The 16882-nt window shown below is 42.1% G+C and overlaps 1 protein-coding gene across 2 annotated transcripts in view; it reads right to left on the bottom strand.

Moving 5' to 3' along the window:
- Positions 1 to 16882, bottom strand: part of UNC5D (unc-5 netrin receptor D) — an 866621-nt gene that overhangs the window by 516187 nt on the left and 333552 nt on the right. For both annotated transcript variants that reach the window (XM_063932131.1, XM_063932130.1), the window contains exons 3-4: positions 12066 to 12209; positions 10904 to 11007 (exon numbers count right to left, since the gene is read on the bottom strand). In XM_063932131.1, the coding sequence (XP_063788201.1) occupies positions 10904 to 11007; positions 12066 to 12209 (248 nt within the window). The remainder of the gene's footprint in view (positions 1 to 10903; positions 11008 to 12065; positions 12210 to 16882) is intronic.

The following is a 16882-nucleotide window of genomic DNA, read 5'->3' as shown; positions in this document are numbered from 1 at the left end:
TGCACTTCTTCGCAGCGTTGCGATCGGGTTGGAACTGCGCATGCACGGTGTGTGCTTTGCGCACGCGCGTCATTGCCCGCGATGGCTGTCGCCGGGCAACGACGCCGGGAATGAGGAAAGTGGTCACAGTGGCGACCGCAAGAAGATTGAAAGGAGGAAGGCGTGTCGGGCGTTCAACTGACGTTTTGAGGGCGGATGTCTGACGTCAAATCCGGGACATGCATCGCTAGATCCATCACAAATGGTAAGTAGGTATAGAGCTGGTCTTGTTTTGCTAGAAACTTTTTTAGCACAGCAGGGCTGCACATGCATTCGTAGCCCCGTTACGCTAAAATACACTCCCCCATAGGTGGCATCAGGTTGATCGCACGAGCAGCAAAAGTTGCTACGTGTGATCAACTTGGAATTACCCCCAATATGTCACACACTGAAATTTAATTGGTTTTTAATTGGTTTGTTGACTTGCGAAAGCTCTTCCCTCTTTCAATAGGCTCCAAACATTTTGTGCTTTGGGAGAAGTTCCCCCTCTATGCCCTTTTTGCAGATGTGGTGACAGGAAGACAAGTTGACATCTAGACAGAGCAGGTTTAGATTGCGTTCTTCCTAGAAATAAATACTGCACACAAGAAGTGGCTAGAGTCAGTGTGGAGAACATTAACTGGCAGTTTAGGGATATTGAAAAGTGAAGTATTGTCTAAAATAAAGCATTTACATGAACTGAGCTTTTCCTTATTTCACAGCGTGTACTGTAGTATTAGTTCCAGCTGTTTTATCTCATGAGGTATTTGTTGGAACTTGCATACCCTTTTTTAGGAGTTTTAGATCTCATTTACTTCATAAAGTAAAAATAAATGAAGGTTGTGGATCGGATGCAGAGTTAAACTTAGTTCTATTTGCAGAGCGTCTCTTGTATCCTCTGGATCCATGCACACAAGTACAGGCAATGCAGAGCCGGGTGTGGTATTGAAAGTCGACAGTAACTAGGTCGACAATGTCTAGGTCGACCACCATTGGTCAACAGTAACTAGGTCGACAGGGTGTCTAGGTCGACAGGGTATTTAGGTCGACATGTTCTAGGTCGACAGGTCAAAAGGTCGACATGAGTTTTTAATGTTGTTTTCTTCGTAGAGTGACCGGGAACCCTAATTAGTGCACCGCGTCCCCTCGCATGGCTCGCTTCGCTCGCCATGCTTCGGGCATGGTGCCTTCGCTCTGCTACCGCTTCGCTCGGCACAGTTTACCGTTCCAATCGTAGTCCACGTGGATCGTTAAGTATGAAAAGGTTCAAAAAAAGAAAAAAATTGTGAAAAACTCATGTCGACCTTTTGACCTGTCGACATAGCACATGTCGACCTAGACACCCTGTCGACCTAGACACCCTGTCGACCTAGTTACTGTCGACCAATAATGGTCGACCTAGACATTGTCGACCTAGTTACTGTCAACTTTCAATCCGGATCCCTGCAGAGCCATAGGCACTTCAGTTGCATCTATAGATGTGTCCTCAGGCCCATGTAATTTGGCCATACAGAGGGTCTTTCTGTCTGAAAATGTGCATGTTATTCGCATAAATAAAGCAACTGAATATGACAAAACTACTTTGCTAGAGTGTACTGATCAATATGAAGTGTGACATTTGTACATCTGCGTATGTCTGAGCCTGAATCTGTGTACTAACTAGGTGGTAATTCCAAGTTGATCGCAGCAGGATTTATGTTAGCAATTGGGCAAAACCATGTGCACTGCAGGGGAGGCAGATATAACATGTGCAGAGAGAGTTAGATTTGGGTGGGGTGTATTCAATCTGCAATCTAGTTTGCAGTGTAAAAATAAAGCAGCCAGTATTTACCCTGCACAGAAATAAAATAACCCACCCAAATCTAACTCTTTCTGCACATGTTATATCTGCCTCCCCTGCAGTGCACATGGTTTTGCCCAATTGCTATCAAAAATCCTGCTGCGATCAACTTGGAATTACCCCCTAAGTTCTATGATGCAGCAGCCATGGCATTTTCTCACACCAAATTCCATTGTGCTTCACCTGTGTTTAAAAGTCATTCCTGTGCAGTCATAGCCCAGATTCTGTAGTACACTTTGAGTAGTGTTTTGCTGTGTCTGCGAGGCTAACAAAATGGAGCAGCTCAGTTACGTTAAGCATTTTGCGCAGTATGGCATATTGAGACTAGCAGTATGAGGACACATCTGTACACTAGCTACTGAAGAGGCATAAGAGAGTTTTAATGAGGAGTACCCACATAGGCAAACTTCAGAGCGGGCCTGTCAATGGAATGCAGGCTACACAGAATGGGACAGAAGCGTAAATATGTCTGTTTTTTCAGATGTAATGATCTAGTGATGATGACATTGATGACTAGTCACAAACCAAGGCCCAGATTTATCAAGCCTTGGAGAGTGATAATTAGCACGGTGATAAAGTGCTAACCAATCAGCTCCTAACTGTCATTTTTCAAACGCAGCCTGTAGCATAAAAGTTAGGTGCTGGTTTATCACCATGCTATTTATCACTCTCCAAGGTTTGATAAATGGGGGCCCAAGTGCACAGGGACAGGCACACTGCATGATGCATACAACTCCCATACAGGCAAATATTCACATCTTTTTCCCAGCATGCAAAGCTGGAGCATCTGTAGCCAAGCTGTGTTCAATTGAGTATCAATCCAACTTATGTGTTTAAAGGGTCTATTTACTAAGCCTTGGATGGAGATAAAGTTGCTGGTGATAAAGTACCAGCCAATCGGCTCCTGTCATTTTTCAAACACAGTCTGTTACATGGCAGTTAGGATTCGATTGGCTGGTGCTTTATCTCCAGCGACTTTATCTCCATCCAAGTCTTAGTAAATAGACCCCTTGATCTTCAGTTGAGATCGGTGGCTGTGCATTGACTGGTTTACATTTCTTGAAACACCAGTGCAAAGGCCTAAAAACATAAACATAACTAATAGAAATGTATGAAATGACTTCCTCATTGCTCCTTCCAGCTCATTTCTCCCACTCTGTGTTCAGTGGTATGAATAGAATACCAGTCCAGATTAGTGAATCCCAAGCAATGGTTTATTAAATAATGGGTGTTATCAACATCGGTCTCTTCCACAATTTTCTCATTACCGAAACAATTCCTTTTAAACACTCTCTGCTCCAAGCAGGCATTAAATGCCCCTTAATTACTAGTATTTAACCAATCACATGTTTCCATTTCAAAGACCATTAGCTTTCTATTAAGACATTAAACAATTTAGTCAAATGCGCTTCATTGAAAGATCTCACTGTGGGATTGTTTCTAGGTTTATCTCTGATGTCACGTCTGTCTCTTAAACGATGCTCTTATTTACTGATGTGCTGTTGTTTTGGCAATTTGTACAGTTGGCAGATATCTTGCCTTCAGACTCAGGATGAGTAATCTGAGCAGATAAGAGTGTCTGTCTGCAAATGAGTCCATGCTTCAATGCATATGCAGAGCAAGGTGAATGAAATCAATGGCTCCTGCAAGGGATGTAAACCGCCACAACATCTAATACTTTTGTTATTTCACAATGAACATTAGCCGAAATTTGCGTCACTTCTTTCCTTTTGTATTATTATGTATAAGTTCAGCTATACATGCTACAAGTTTAAAATTATTGTATTTCAAGATACTGAAGACAATCCAAAGTTCCAGACCTAGCCAAGCACTGGTCCAGGTGAAATGATACATTTTAATATTTATTAACATTTTTCCTTCTATGTATTTGCTATCTGTACAGTGAGAACAGGAATGCTTTGAGCCATCCAATAGTGATCACAAAACCTATTTTAACAGAACTGTAGGCAGAGCAGCATTCTTATGTTCCCCACCTTTAATGTCCACATTGCCCTTGGCCATAATTACACAAGATGTGTGCCTTATATTATTACTATTTAAATAGTGCCTACTGTAATTCACAGATGTTTACGTACATATTCGATCTTTATGACCATTTGCAGAAGCTGCCCTGCGCAAGTGCAAATCCGGGGCTGCTATATTGCTTGCAGTGCCCCAAACGCATAATTCACATCACATGCTGGTGCCGTTTGGCGGTCACAATAGACAGGGCTACAGAAAACAGGGTGAGGGGGGGGGGGGGGGTGATGGACACCGTTTTCTCGGTGTGCTGAAGCCAGTAGCTGCATCCTTGGAATGAATTTCCTTGTAATCCTGAGTAACCTGAGGGTTACTCAGATGACTGAAGTTCATGCAGATGATCTGATGCTGCATCCTCTGATACAGCAGCGGATCAAAGAAGCTGGCAGGAGGCACCTTCTGCGGCATTAGCACATTATCGCACAGATCTAATGTACTTAAACATTTGAGCAATAGGAAGCAAGCCTTCAACCAACCAATGGTTTTCGATACCCATGCCTACTGGAAACTACGGACACCCTTGAGTGGAATGACGACCATTAGAGACAAAGATGAGAGTAATAATATATAACTGTTCACCTAAGTTCTTACAGTTCTTGGGTCTATGATATTATTTCCACAGTTCCTGTCCCTGCTTTGTCTCTTTTTCTGGACTGGCGGAACTTTTGTTCTTATAATACCAGATTCTCTATGTTACATAAAAACATATAATTTGATGGGAGATAAGAACAACTTGGCCCATCTAGTCTTCCCTAAACATGTGCACACGCACACACTTATACACTAGGGTTCATTTTATTGTTGGGAACCAATTAACCTACCCGGAGAACCCGAAGGAATTCCATGCAAGCACAGGGAGAATATGCAAACTCCACACAGTTAGGGCAATGGTGGGAATCGAACCTAAGACCTCGGTGCTGTGAGGCAGTAATGCTAACCATTACACCATCCGTCATTCACCTTGTTTCCACTGTTACTCTCTGGCATACATTCTATGGTATAAGTGGATCCCCTCCTCTGGGTTCCCCAATTCCTTCTCCCACTTTCCTTCCTCCTTTTTACCCTTTCTTCACCTTTCATTTTATTTAGTGATTTTATCCTATTTTCTAGTGTACTCACTCGCTTGTAGCTTGGATGATGGCCTGTTGTTCCCTGTTTCGTTTTGCTTTTTCTGCACTCTCTGCCATTTTCTCAGTTCTGTATTTTGTTTTCTTATCCATATGTTGTTTTGTTCTTGTATTATACTTAGCTCTGCATAAAATTATAAAGATTAAAAAAAAAGAAGAACACACTACCTCTCTCTCACATCACTGTATGATCAGAATCTTTAATAGAAAAGAGACTTCCCATCCAGGTCTAGAATCCTTCTCTGCACTCACAGGTATGCTGCTCATTATTTTTTACTGTTTATGTGATTTTAATCTTTCATTTCAAATAAAATCCTATTAAGCAAACTGCACTATTATCACTCTATTTTTATACATTTAATATCCTTGAGGTTGAGTAAATTACCTAATATCCATGGTTGAAGTTAAGAAAAATGAGACTAGGGATTGCTCATCATGTCCTCTACCTTCATAAGCTACAACCTCTGCTGTGTTACAATTAGTGGCCATACAAGCTGTATTACACCATTGGGTGCCTCTGTTTGTTCTTCACACAGACCGAGATCCAAAGCAATGGGGGGTACAGCATGTCTCCATCCTCCTAATTATTGCCTCATTGCAATATTCTCTGTCTTTATAAGGGATTGAGAGAAGATACATTTACCTTGGATTCAGTATATTAGAACAGCAACTATTTATTATCCTGCTAAAATTAACAGAGCAGTTTACATAGTTTACTTAATGGGGCAGATGTATTAAGCCTGGAGAAGTGATAAAGAAGTGATAAGTGGAAGGTGATAACGCACCAGCCAATCAGCTCCTGTCATTTATAAAATCCATAACGATTGGCTGGTGCGTTATCACCGTGCAGTTATCACTGCTTTATCACTTCTTTACCCCTTCTCCAGGTTAATACATCTGCCCGAATGTTTGGTGTGTGTATAGTTTTTTGTATTTATAGTATTTGTCCAGTATTATACAGTATGTATATGGTGAGTTGTCCTTGCAAATATATTCTTTTATTCAAAAGTATAATTTATTATGGTGATAGTTTATTTATAGTTATTAATATATTTCTCCAGTGATAAGGGCCCCATACACTACAACGATAATGCCCGATTTCATCCAATTTTGGGCATTCGGGCCGATATATCGGGTGAAATCGGACATTTTGGATGTGTTTCCGATCCGATCTGATGCGCATTTCAGTGAGGGTCGGATCGGCTCCCCTAGATCGTTAGTGCTGCACTCATGATATGTCGGTTCCTGCAGGCATGGCTGGGATCGCATAAGATATATTGCATGCAAAATGTACCAAATCGTATGGAACCACTCCCGGGAAGCTCCCTGGAGAGTTCAAGGGAAGTCGCCTCCGACTTCAGCCTCAGACCCATCATTGTAGTGTATGGGGACCTTTAGTCAGTCAACATAAGGTCAGATGGAACAATAGAGAATTACAAACGTGTTTGCCAAGACTGCCTCAGATAAGACCATTTGAAGCTATTAGGTAATATATAGTTTCTAACCAGCATATTTACCATTTGCCCTGATCAGAGGTTATTCATAAGTGTGACTCAACGAGTTGGTTCAGCAGACTTGGGCTTTTAATTGCACAAAATAAATATTAAAATATATTTAAAAAAATAAACAATAGTTAAAAAAAAGTTGAGAAAAAAAAATGCCTTCTCCAAATACTATATCATATTCTCATTCATTTTCTTCTGTTACCGCATCTGGATTTGTACCTCTGTTAAATAAGCAGGATCCGGCAAATCTTATCACCAGAGTTACCTCCTTGATGTATAGGGTGAAGAAGCTATATTGCTGGTGAAAATGTCTTTTCGCTCTGTAATATATAGACCTCTGAGTGTTGTTAGATTAACACTGGCTAAGGTAAAGTACTTTAATCTGGTTCTTTCAGATACTGTACATGTAGCACATATGGTGCACAAAGGGCTGCAGTAACATTTCTTCTTCCAGTATAATATAACTGAAGGAGTCAGCATGAGTTTCACAGGTCTTCTTACTCAAAGTGACCTCACATACAGTAATGGTTTCCTGTTATATATTTGAGCAAGAATATGGTGTCTAAAACTGTATTCTCTATCTGTGCTATACAAATGTTCACATTGTACTGTAGACAAATTGAGCCTGAAGTTATCAGCCTTGTGGTGACTTGACTTCTGAGTATAAGATTTCACTTAACCAGAGAAGCATTGGGTATAACATTGCTAAATAATGTCCTAAATCCAGGTTACTTGTTTCTCATCTCCAATAGCAATTGACTGTACTGCACATTCACAAACTCTGCTGCACTGGATTTGGTGATAATGGTCTAAAACGTTTAATAAATCTGAACTACAGAGGTCCCAGTAAAAGGCGATGCAATCATTTCTAAGGAATAGCTGAGTTAATGAGACGTACAGTATCAAGGCGGAAATAAAGGTGCATACACACGGAATGATAGAACAAACGCTGTGGGCGTTCCCGATCTAACGGAACGACCAATCGTTTTACATCATTCTGTGTGTATGCAAGAGAACGATGCCGATGTGGGCACCCACGGGTCGCTAGCGACAGACTCAGATCTTTTGTACATGCAAGAAGAACTGAGGCTGTTGCTAGCGATGCGGCAGCATGGCCTCCGCCCCCCCCCCCCCCTCTTCCGCCGTTATTCATTGCCGCCGGCACCGGCAAGTGTGTATGCACTTGCTGATGCTGACCCTGCTGCCGGGTCCTGTCGCGGACGATGTTCAATCATCACGTGTGTACTGTGTACCCATCTTAAGACATTCCCTGTTTTTTTAGGGTGCCTATTAAGGTATGGAGTGCCTGGTCTTTTCTGGTACTACATTTGGAGTTTTTAGACCTCTGTTGTTATTGGACTCCAGCATGTATAAAGCAACATTAAGTCTGATATACAGGTGTATACAGAGCAGATGACAAGAAACTATATACAAAAAGGTAAAACACATCTCCACTACAGATTGAAACATCAAATTTCCATTTCTTTTCTCCCTTCCAAACTTTCTCAAGGAGCGATGGGTTTTCCAGCCTGAGCCGCAAAGCAGAATAAGCTGCGTCTCTGGGGTAATGAATTGTTTTGGAGCCGATAAATTGGTTTCCATGAAATAACAAGTGTCTTCTGTTGAGATTGTGTTCTCTTGCATTATAAATGTTCTTAAAAGTTCACATCAACAAGTTAAATGTTGAAAGGGAAACCAAATTGCTCGTCGTGTGCTGGAGCCGGGGCTTTTAGTGCGACTGAATAAATGACTGTCATGGTAACGACACAAAACCTGCATTTTTCCAAAGAGCCCATTAAGCCTTACTATCCATATCTCCACTGCAGTGTCAGCTACTTATGCAGGGAGAGGCTTATTCAGCTCATATCTTTATTTTCCTAGCCTCTGCGCAGGGCTATAAGCTGATAAATAAAAGTGATGTGCTTTGGGTGTCCACACAGTGTTACACGACTGCTTGCAATCTTCACCCTGCCAGTCAACTTCAAACCTCTGGTTGAAAAATCATGGAGATGTAATTCAGCAATAGTTTGATACAGTAGATAAAGTATATACTGCAATAATCTGATCTGTAGTATTGCAACACGGTACATATATAATAGGGGTTGGAACATCAAGATTCATTTATAAATTAGCATTTGGCTAAATATAATAAAATATTACTTTCAAAGATGTAAGGGTGCATCAACAGCATTTTATTTAAGCATCAATCTCCATAGCTGAGGAAAGCTAGCGGAAAATTGTGGATAAAAGGGATGATGTAGAATGCTTTGCCTATGAAATTGTACTGGAAAATTGTTTATTTTCTTCTTAAATACCTTTACAGTAAATATTTGGTATACTTCCCAAATATATGCTGCCTACAGTATGCAACCCCCCCCCCCCCCAAATTTTTTTTTTTAAAAATCCAGTGGGCAGGAACAGGTTTATGAGAGTAGGGGGCCCGTATGCAAACTCTGTGTGGGCCCCCGCCTCTCTGTGGGGGTCGGGTATGATTGCCTGGCTGTCAGGAGATCGGTCACAATACCGATGGCGGGGTCGCAGTTGTTATATGGCCGGTGGGGGTTGAGCACAACAAAGCCCCTTGTGGGCTCGCTGCACTCACCATCCAGCGGGCTCGGTGGCTCGTTGGACTCCCGACCGGCGGGATTTTCAGATGCCAGGATCCCGACGTCAGTATTGTAACCCCTCTGTGGTGCAGTGGTGACTAATCTCTAGTGCATACAGTATGTGAAAATCACCAGGAAAATGGCTACAGCATATTTTCCAGGTGATTTCCACTGCAGAACCAATACAGGAAAGGTAAGTAAACATGAGTGCAGATTGTGCGATGTGTGCTCCTCTGGACCCAGGGGCTCATATGCACCGAACGTACTGCACCCATTATAGATAAGCCAATGCCAGTGAGCCATCCATGGTGTATGTACAGTATATGTTGTTTTTTTATATTATTATATTTCACACATCATTATTATTTACAACTTTATATTAAAAGACAACTTAATATTGAAAGACAACAGAATTAAAAACAGGATCCTTTTAAAGGCCTGTCACTAAAAACGATATGGAGGCCAAATTTCAGGAGCAGGGATGACACCCTAGAAAGCACAACATTTGTTTATTTGCCTCACATGCTATACCTTTATACACAAGTTTAAAAAAATGCTCTATGATGTCTGTGTTATTATACTGTACAGTATATGGTACATTTGGACTCCAAAATTCACTGTAAACTTCTAATGAATTTAAGTAATGAATGTTCCCAGATCACGAAGTGTGTTTTCGAAAAGATATAAACACAATAACTAATGATAGGTTACTTTGTAAGGTGCTGAGGATGCCATGTGGCTCCATATAAATAAAGGATAATATTAATATTATTTAAAAAAGGTAGCTTCAAAGAAGGCAGTTTGAAAAGAGCTTATCTGAAACACTTCTGTGATTTCTCCCCCATCTCTGCTGTGCAGCAGTCACAATCATGAAGCCTTTGTAGATGTACTTTACTGTGAGGACCTCAGATTCCCAATTATCATAATACAAGTAGCATATACAGTATAGTAAAATTATTATTGGAAATAAAACTATCTATATATAAAATATTAACTAAAACCAGATTATATGGTCCCATTACTTTTTGCATAGATTAATGTATTTACTGTTATGAATTGCAGATGAGTATTTATCTTTTTGGATGCTTCAAATTTAAGTTAGCTTTGAATAATTTGTGAAATTGTACCAATATTTTTTGAAAGGGCATGACGTAAACACAGTGCTGCGCTAATTCCGGCCTAAAGGGTCAGTAACAAACCAGGGGGCCTATTTACTAAACCTTGGATGGAGATAAAGTGGACGGAGATAAAGTACCAGCCAATCAGCACCTAACTGCCATGTCACAGGCTGGGTTTGAAAAATGACAGTTAGGAGCTGATTGGCTGGTACTTTATCTCCGTCCACTTTATCTCCATCCAAGGCTTAGTAAATAGATCATTAAATGTTATTGGACCCCGGGAATAAGCACAGGTGTTGTGAGAGGCACACCTGAGAGTCATCAGCAATGTACTAAGAGTACAATGTCCAACACACAGTATAGACTTGCTATAAGATGGGATCGCCTTGGTTTTATTTAATTACCTGTAATATAGTATCAGATCTGTAATGCACTGTAGTGTAAGTGCTATATAGAATGCTTTACACTTACTGTAATTGCAGAACCTTAAATCATTTTATAAGCAGGAATCACCCCACACATACTAACCAGGCTGTAACCAGCAACGTTTGTCTTTCAGCACCAGACATCAGCATCCCGTCACACAGACACAGCATATTTGTGCAGACTATTGCTGAATACAGGGCACTAATGCAGAATTCTTACAAACCTCTGCTGTGGGCACCCCCTCTGGTGGCCGGCAGTGTAGGACAATCATTCCTTCAATGGGGACTTCTTTTCCTTGAGGGTCTTGTTCAAAGTTTTTGCGCAAGTCTGCAGGGAGAAGAGGGTAGAATGAACATACTTATGTTAGAAAAAATCTGATACATTTATCATTCAGCACTTGCCAGGGGCGTTTCTACTGAGGAGGGGGCCCATGTGCACCTTCTGGTGGGCCCCCTCCTCTGAACGGCACTGTAGACTCCGGAAATGTGCCGGAGTCTATTACGCATGCGCAGGTCTCCGGAAACATGGCACCCGCCATGATCCGGAGACCAATTTGGCTACCGCGCATGCACGCTAACCATTTTGGTGGCGATTTCCGCCGTGGACGCTGTGCCCAACGATGGACTCCGGTAAGGTAAGTATTTAAATAGGTGCAATGTGTGGTCTCCCCGGACCCAGGGGCCTGTGTGCACACATTGCACCCATTATAGAAATGCCAATGGCACTTGCCTTTTAGTCAAACATTTAAAGAGATACTGGTAATCCTACAAATACAAAATCATGTTTGCCAAGTGTCACTAAATTTATAATTTAGATATTCAGCAAAAAAAAAAAAAGTAAATGTTTGCCTGACTGTAGAAAAATGGAACTAAGCTTGAAATATGACACATTAAATTATACATTATCATTCACCATTTTATAATGGGCATGAACCACTTTTTTCCAGTCTCTGTCCTCCTTTAAGTTTTCTACATAGCTGTCACAACTTTAGTAATGATTGAAAAGAAGAAAAAAAGGCAAGAAAACCATTTGTGTGTCAGCCATTGTCTTGTCGACCATTTGAACCTGTTGACCCTTTGTAAGTGTCGATCTTAAGCATCTAAACTATATATTTATATATTTTCAAAGATCTGTATTTTCCGTCAGAGGGTGGAATTCCAGAAAATGTATCTTTACTGGTGGACACAGGGCATCTGGAGAACTGTGGGGAACCCTGAGGTTATACCAGTTGTAGAGAGGTGTTTTGTTGTGTGGGAAAAGAAAGTTGAGGTGGAATTAAGTAGTAGTCTCTTAGATCTGGGTCAATTTTACAAGCTGAAATGCTGAGTGTTTATAGATTTCTCATAGTGTACATTATCACATTGTGTTTCAGCCATGGAACTTACAAGCTATTCGCACAGATGCCCTTCTGCTCTTGGAGGTGCCCAGATTGCTCCAAGCAACACATTGGCACCAGTAGTCCTCAGATCCATGGAAATCCTCTACTTGCTGCCTGGTCACATTAATAAGAACTTCTAGTACCTTGAGACCTGGAAAAGCACATAAACAGGATATGCGTTGTAGGCACATTTAAGATAATGATAAGTCATCACTGTTAGACACAATCTTACAGTCATCAGCTTTTACAAGATCATTTTATTACAAGCTACAATTCTGTTTTGTTGATGGAACCAATACTCCTGAGAATTCCAATCATCAGTACACTATACATCAGCAACATCACTGAGACACTTGATAAACTGCATCCATCAGAACAGTGGTCCAGCCAAGAAAATGTCTGTCTCCAATGAGTATAGGGAATGGGCACACCATGATTTGCATTTTATATTCAGCTGTGATCTTTCCTACAGCATATCATGTGTGCACCACAATGCTTTATACAAGTGTGCACTATCAATATCATTATGTCTAGACTCTAGATGAATTACTTTACACTAAAGCAACGGACAATACATACACACACCACCAGGTAGTGGATTTTAAGGGATATCTGGAATACTACAAAATTGGTTGTCAGTGGCCATATTGGTGACGGTACTGACTATTGTGAGCCATTTGTATTGTAATGTTGCATTTCCAATTCATTTAGCACTCCACTTTTATACGTAAAATCCATGCAGACAAGAGAAAAAAATGGTTCATGAATCTTTTTTCTAATGCCATTTAGCTAAATGCACAGGGCCGGATTAAGGGAGGGGCGACAGGGGTGGTCATACATTAGGTGCCCCCACACAGTGCTATATGAAGTCAGTCAGACAGAATATTCTGAAGAAGTCCCCTCCAGTGGTTCGTGGGATAGGAATGTATCTAACGATACAGTGACCCGTGAGCCAGATGTGTCTGTAGATAGTGCGTCGGTATGACGGTACACTGTCCCTGTCCATGGTGCAGCTTCCAGGTAAAACACTGCAGTGCTATGTGGTGTGTGTATGCACACTCATGAATTGCCATCACTAGTACTAGTGGGGGCCACCACAAATTCATTTCCCCTGGGCCCCCACTCGCCTTAATTCGGCCCTGTAAACACATCTGATTTCCACAACCATTTTTTAATTGTCAGATTGGTAAAATAAATTAATTCACAGTGTAGTGTGTATTCAATCTTTACTGGTAAAGCAGACTAAGGGGCCCATTTATCAATGAGATTTAGCTAATGTAAACCTGTTGTGTATGACAAATGGTGCTCTAGCCAATCAGCTACCAACTGTCATATTGAAAACATGACAGTAGCTGATTGACTAGAGTTCAATTTATCATACGCAACAAGTTTTAAATAGCTAAAACTTGTTGCTAAATGGGCCCCCATAATGGATGATGTAATAAGCCTTATGGCGGGATGCAGTAAAAAAAAAAAAAGGCAGTAAAAACCATGTTTTTTTTTGTTTGTTTTTTTACTGCTTTCCGGGGCTTCATTGTGGAGAGTGCTGGCATTACCCCATAGAAGCCTATGGGCTTCTTTTCCACGATGTGCTCTGTGAGGGATTAGATCAGAACCCTCCTAGCATTCCCTGCGGCTGCCAAGTCACTCTGCCAATGACCAGATGGACTCCCTGGGCCGACACCCGTAAGTCCAGTGATGGGAGGACATCACAAAGGACAGCTCTTAATGGAAGAGCTGTCCTTTGCAGTACTAATCATATATGTTAGTGTATATGTGATTAATACCACAGTGCAAAGTCTGGTGGAATGTATTCCGCCTTCTTCGTCCATCTAGCACTTAGAGAGTGATAAATTTGAGAGAGATAAAGGGAGACATGTACTAAGCAGTGATAAAAGTGGAGAAGTGAGCCAGTGGAGAAGTTGCCCATGGCAACCAATCAGCACTGATGTAACATTTATAATTTGCATACTATAAAAGTATAGAGAGCAGCTGATTGGTTGCCATGGGCAACTTCTCCACTGGCTCACGTCTCCACTTTTATCACTGCTTAGTACAACTCCCCCAAAGTACCAAGCAATCAGCTCCTGTCATTTCTCAAACAGCCTGTAACATGGCAACTAGGAACTGATTGGCTGGTACTTAATCTCTCTCCACTTTATCACTCTACAAGGCTTAGTACATCTCCCCTATAGTACATATGCACCATTGTCAGGTATATAAAATGTACAGTATATAAAATGTACACACTTGAATAGATTTAGATTTATATTCCTGGAAAATAGATACAGTCTGAAATAATTCTTCTTAGTTAAATTACCTGCTGTATATGGCTACCACTGGGTCACTAGCCACTAGCACAGGGCCCTGGGGCAGCACCATCACTGCCTCAGGCCCCCTAAATTTGGCTTGCAGTGTGCTTGGAAGAGTTGCTGATGCAGATCTGCCCAGAGCATCTTCTGGACACTTTAGACACGCACCCGCAGCCTATACAGCCACCCCAAGCATCCTGAGGATGTTCTGGACAGTGCTGTATTTGTTCAAATGTTCAAGGGCAGGGCTGGCATGGGGTACAGTGCCAGCCTGCTCTGGTCCTGGGTACCAGATCAAATGGTTAGAAACCATTGACAACATTGAGAAGTTCACCTTTATGAGGTCTGATATATACTCACTGTTTCATAATATATTGATAGCTAGAGTACCTTCACATGAAAATGCGACACCCGAGAGTAAAGGGCCCTACACACTAATAGATTTTACTAAACGATATGAACGTTCTCGTTCATTAATGAATGAGAACTCGTTCATATCATTCAGTGTGTAGGAACCAACGATGAACGATGCGCGGCCCCGCACTCATTCATCGTTGGTGCCCAGTCACTTATGCATGCAGGCCAATATGGACGAGATTGTCTATATTAGCAACTTCCCTCCCCCCGTCACTGCCCCCCCCCGCCGCGTCGCCCATATCCGCAGTCGGACAGCTCGGCGGCGGATCGCCAAATGTGTAGGGCCTTTAGTCAGGAATAACCTTCAATGTCAATTCAAAACACAATGCAATACAAGGTAGATTATATGCAGACAATAATTTTACAATTTGGAATTATTTAACTATAACACTTCAATTAAGCTCTGCCTGCTGTGAATAAAGCATGCAGGACTACAAAGCAGAAGAATACATTTCAACATTTGACAACTTATCACACTAAATTTCAAAACAGAAACAATTACATCTAAAATAATTTATAATTTGGTCCCTGTAAAACCACTGCAAAGCTGGGTACACACTAGATGATTTGCTCCATGAGTGATATCATTGAACAATTTCTCTTGCACTTCCCGGAGTCCCGGACAAATGACACTGGCCCTCATTCCGAGTTGTTCGCTCGGTAATTTTCTTCGCATCGCAGCGATTTTCCGCTAATTGCGCATGCGCAATGTTCGCACTGCGACTGCGCCAAGTAAATTTGCTAAGAAGTTTGGTATTTTACTCACGGCATTACAAGGTTTTTTTCTTCGTTCTGGTGATCGTTGTATGATTGACAGGAAGTTGGTGTTTCTGGGCGGAAACTGGCCGTTTTATGGGAGTGTGTGAAAAAACGCTGCCGTTTCTGGGAAAAACGCGGGAGTGGCTGGAGAAACGGGGGAGTGTCTGGGCGAACGCTGGGTGTGTTTGTGACGTCAAACCAGGAACGAAACTGACTAAACTGATCACAGTGGCAGAGTAAGTGTCGAGCTACTCAGAAACTGCTTAGAAATTTCTATTCGCAATTTTGAGAATCTTTTGTTCGCAATTTTGCTAAGCTAGGATTCACTCCCAGTAGGCGGCGGCTTAGCGTGTGCAATGCTACTAAAAGCAGCTTGCGAGCGAACAACTCGGAATGAGGGCCACTGAGCGTACACACTGAGTGATTCTTATAAATGACGAATCATCCAATAGTAGTTTTTTCAGCTGCTGGGTAGTAATTTCAGGGAGGTCGTTCATCGTTCGTAGCGTACACACTGGACAATATGCACTTTATTGTTAATGACATAGCCAAAATTGACCTGCATATACAAACGACAGAAGACCTCGCTAGTGAACCTCGGGAGTGCTCATAGGGCCTAATTCAGACCTGATCGTAGATGTGCTAAATTTAGCACATCTGTGATCAGTTACACAGACATTGCGGGGGGACGCCCAGCACAGGGCTAGTCCGCCCCGCACGTCTAGCTCTGCCCCCCCCGCACAGGTACAAAAGCATCGCCGCATTTGTACCTGAGGAGTAGCTCCCTACCAGCGCAGCTTCTGCGCGCTGGCAGGGAGCTACTCGTCGCTTCCTGGGTTGCAGTGGCTGCGTGTGACATCGCGCAGCCGCCGCGGCCCACCCCCTGCACGGTCCGGGTATGCCTGCGTTGTCCGAACCGCACCCCCAATACGGCAGTCAAATGCAGCCGTCCCGCCCCCTCCCGCCCAGTGAACACCTCTGCGTGATTGACAGGCAGATCGCGGGGCTGAGATGGCCATCGGCTCTCTGGCATACGCATTTCAGACCTGCAAAGATGCACAGCAGCGATCAGGTCTGAATTAGGCCCATTGTTCACTATATAGTGCATACACAGTGGGTGATATCACAAACAGTATCCCTCAGAAGGAGGAAAAAAATTGTGTTAATGCTCAAAATATAGCATAGTGTGTACCCAGTTTAAGTTATATAGCTATAAATATAACGTTTTGCGTGCACTGGACCTGAAGGTATATCGCTTATTATTAAGTCAGCAGGGTCTGAATCAAATTAAAGTTTATAATATCAAAAATACAGCTGATCCTGTGTGGATTGTTGC

This window comes from Pseudophryne corroboree, chromosome 6 (assembly GCF_028390025.1).
Source record: "Pseudophryne corroboree isolate aPseCor3 chromosome 6, aPseCor3.hap2, whole genome shotgun sequence".
Lineage (NCBI taxonomy): Eukaryota > Metazoa > Chordata > Amphibia > Anura > Myobatrachidae > Pseudophryne > Pseudophryne corroboree.
This window is presented reverse-complemented; position numbering and strand designations above follow the sequence as displayed.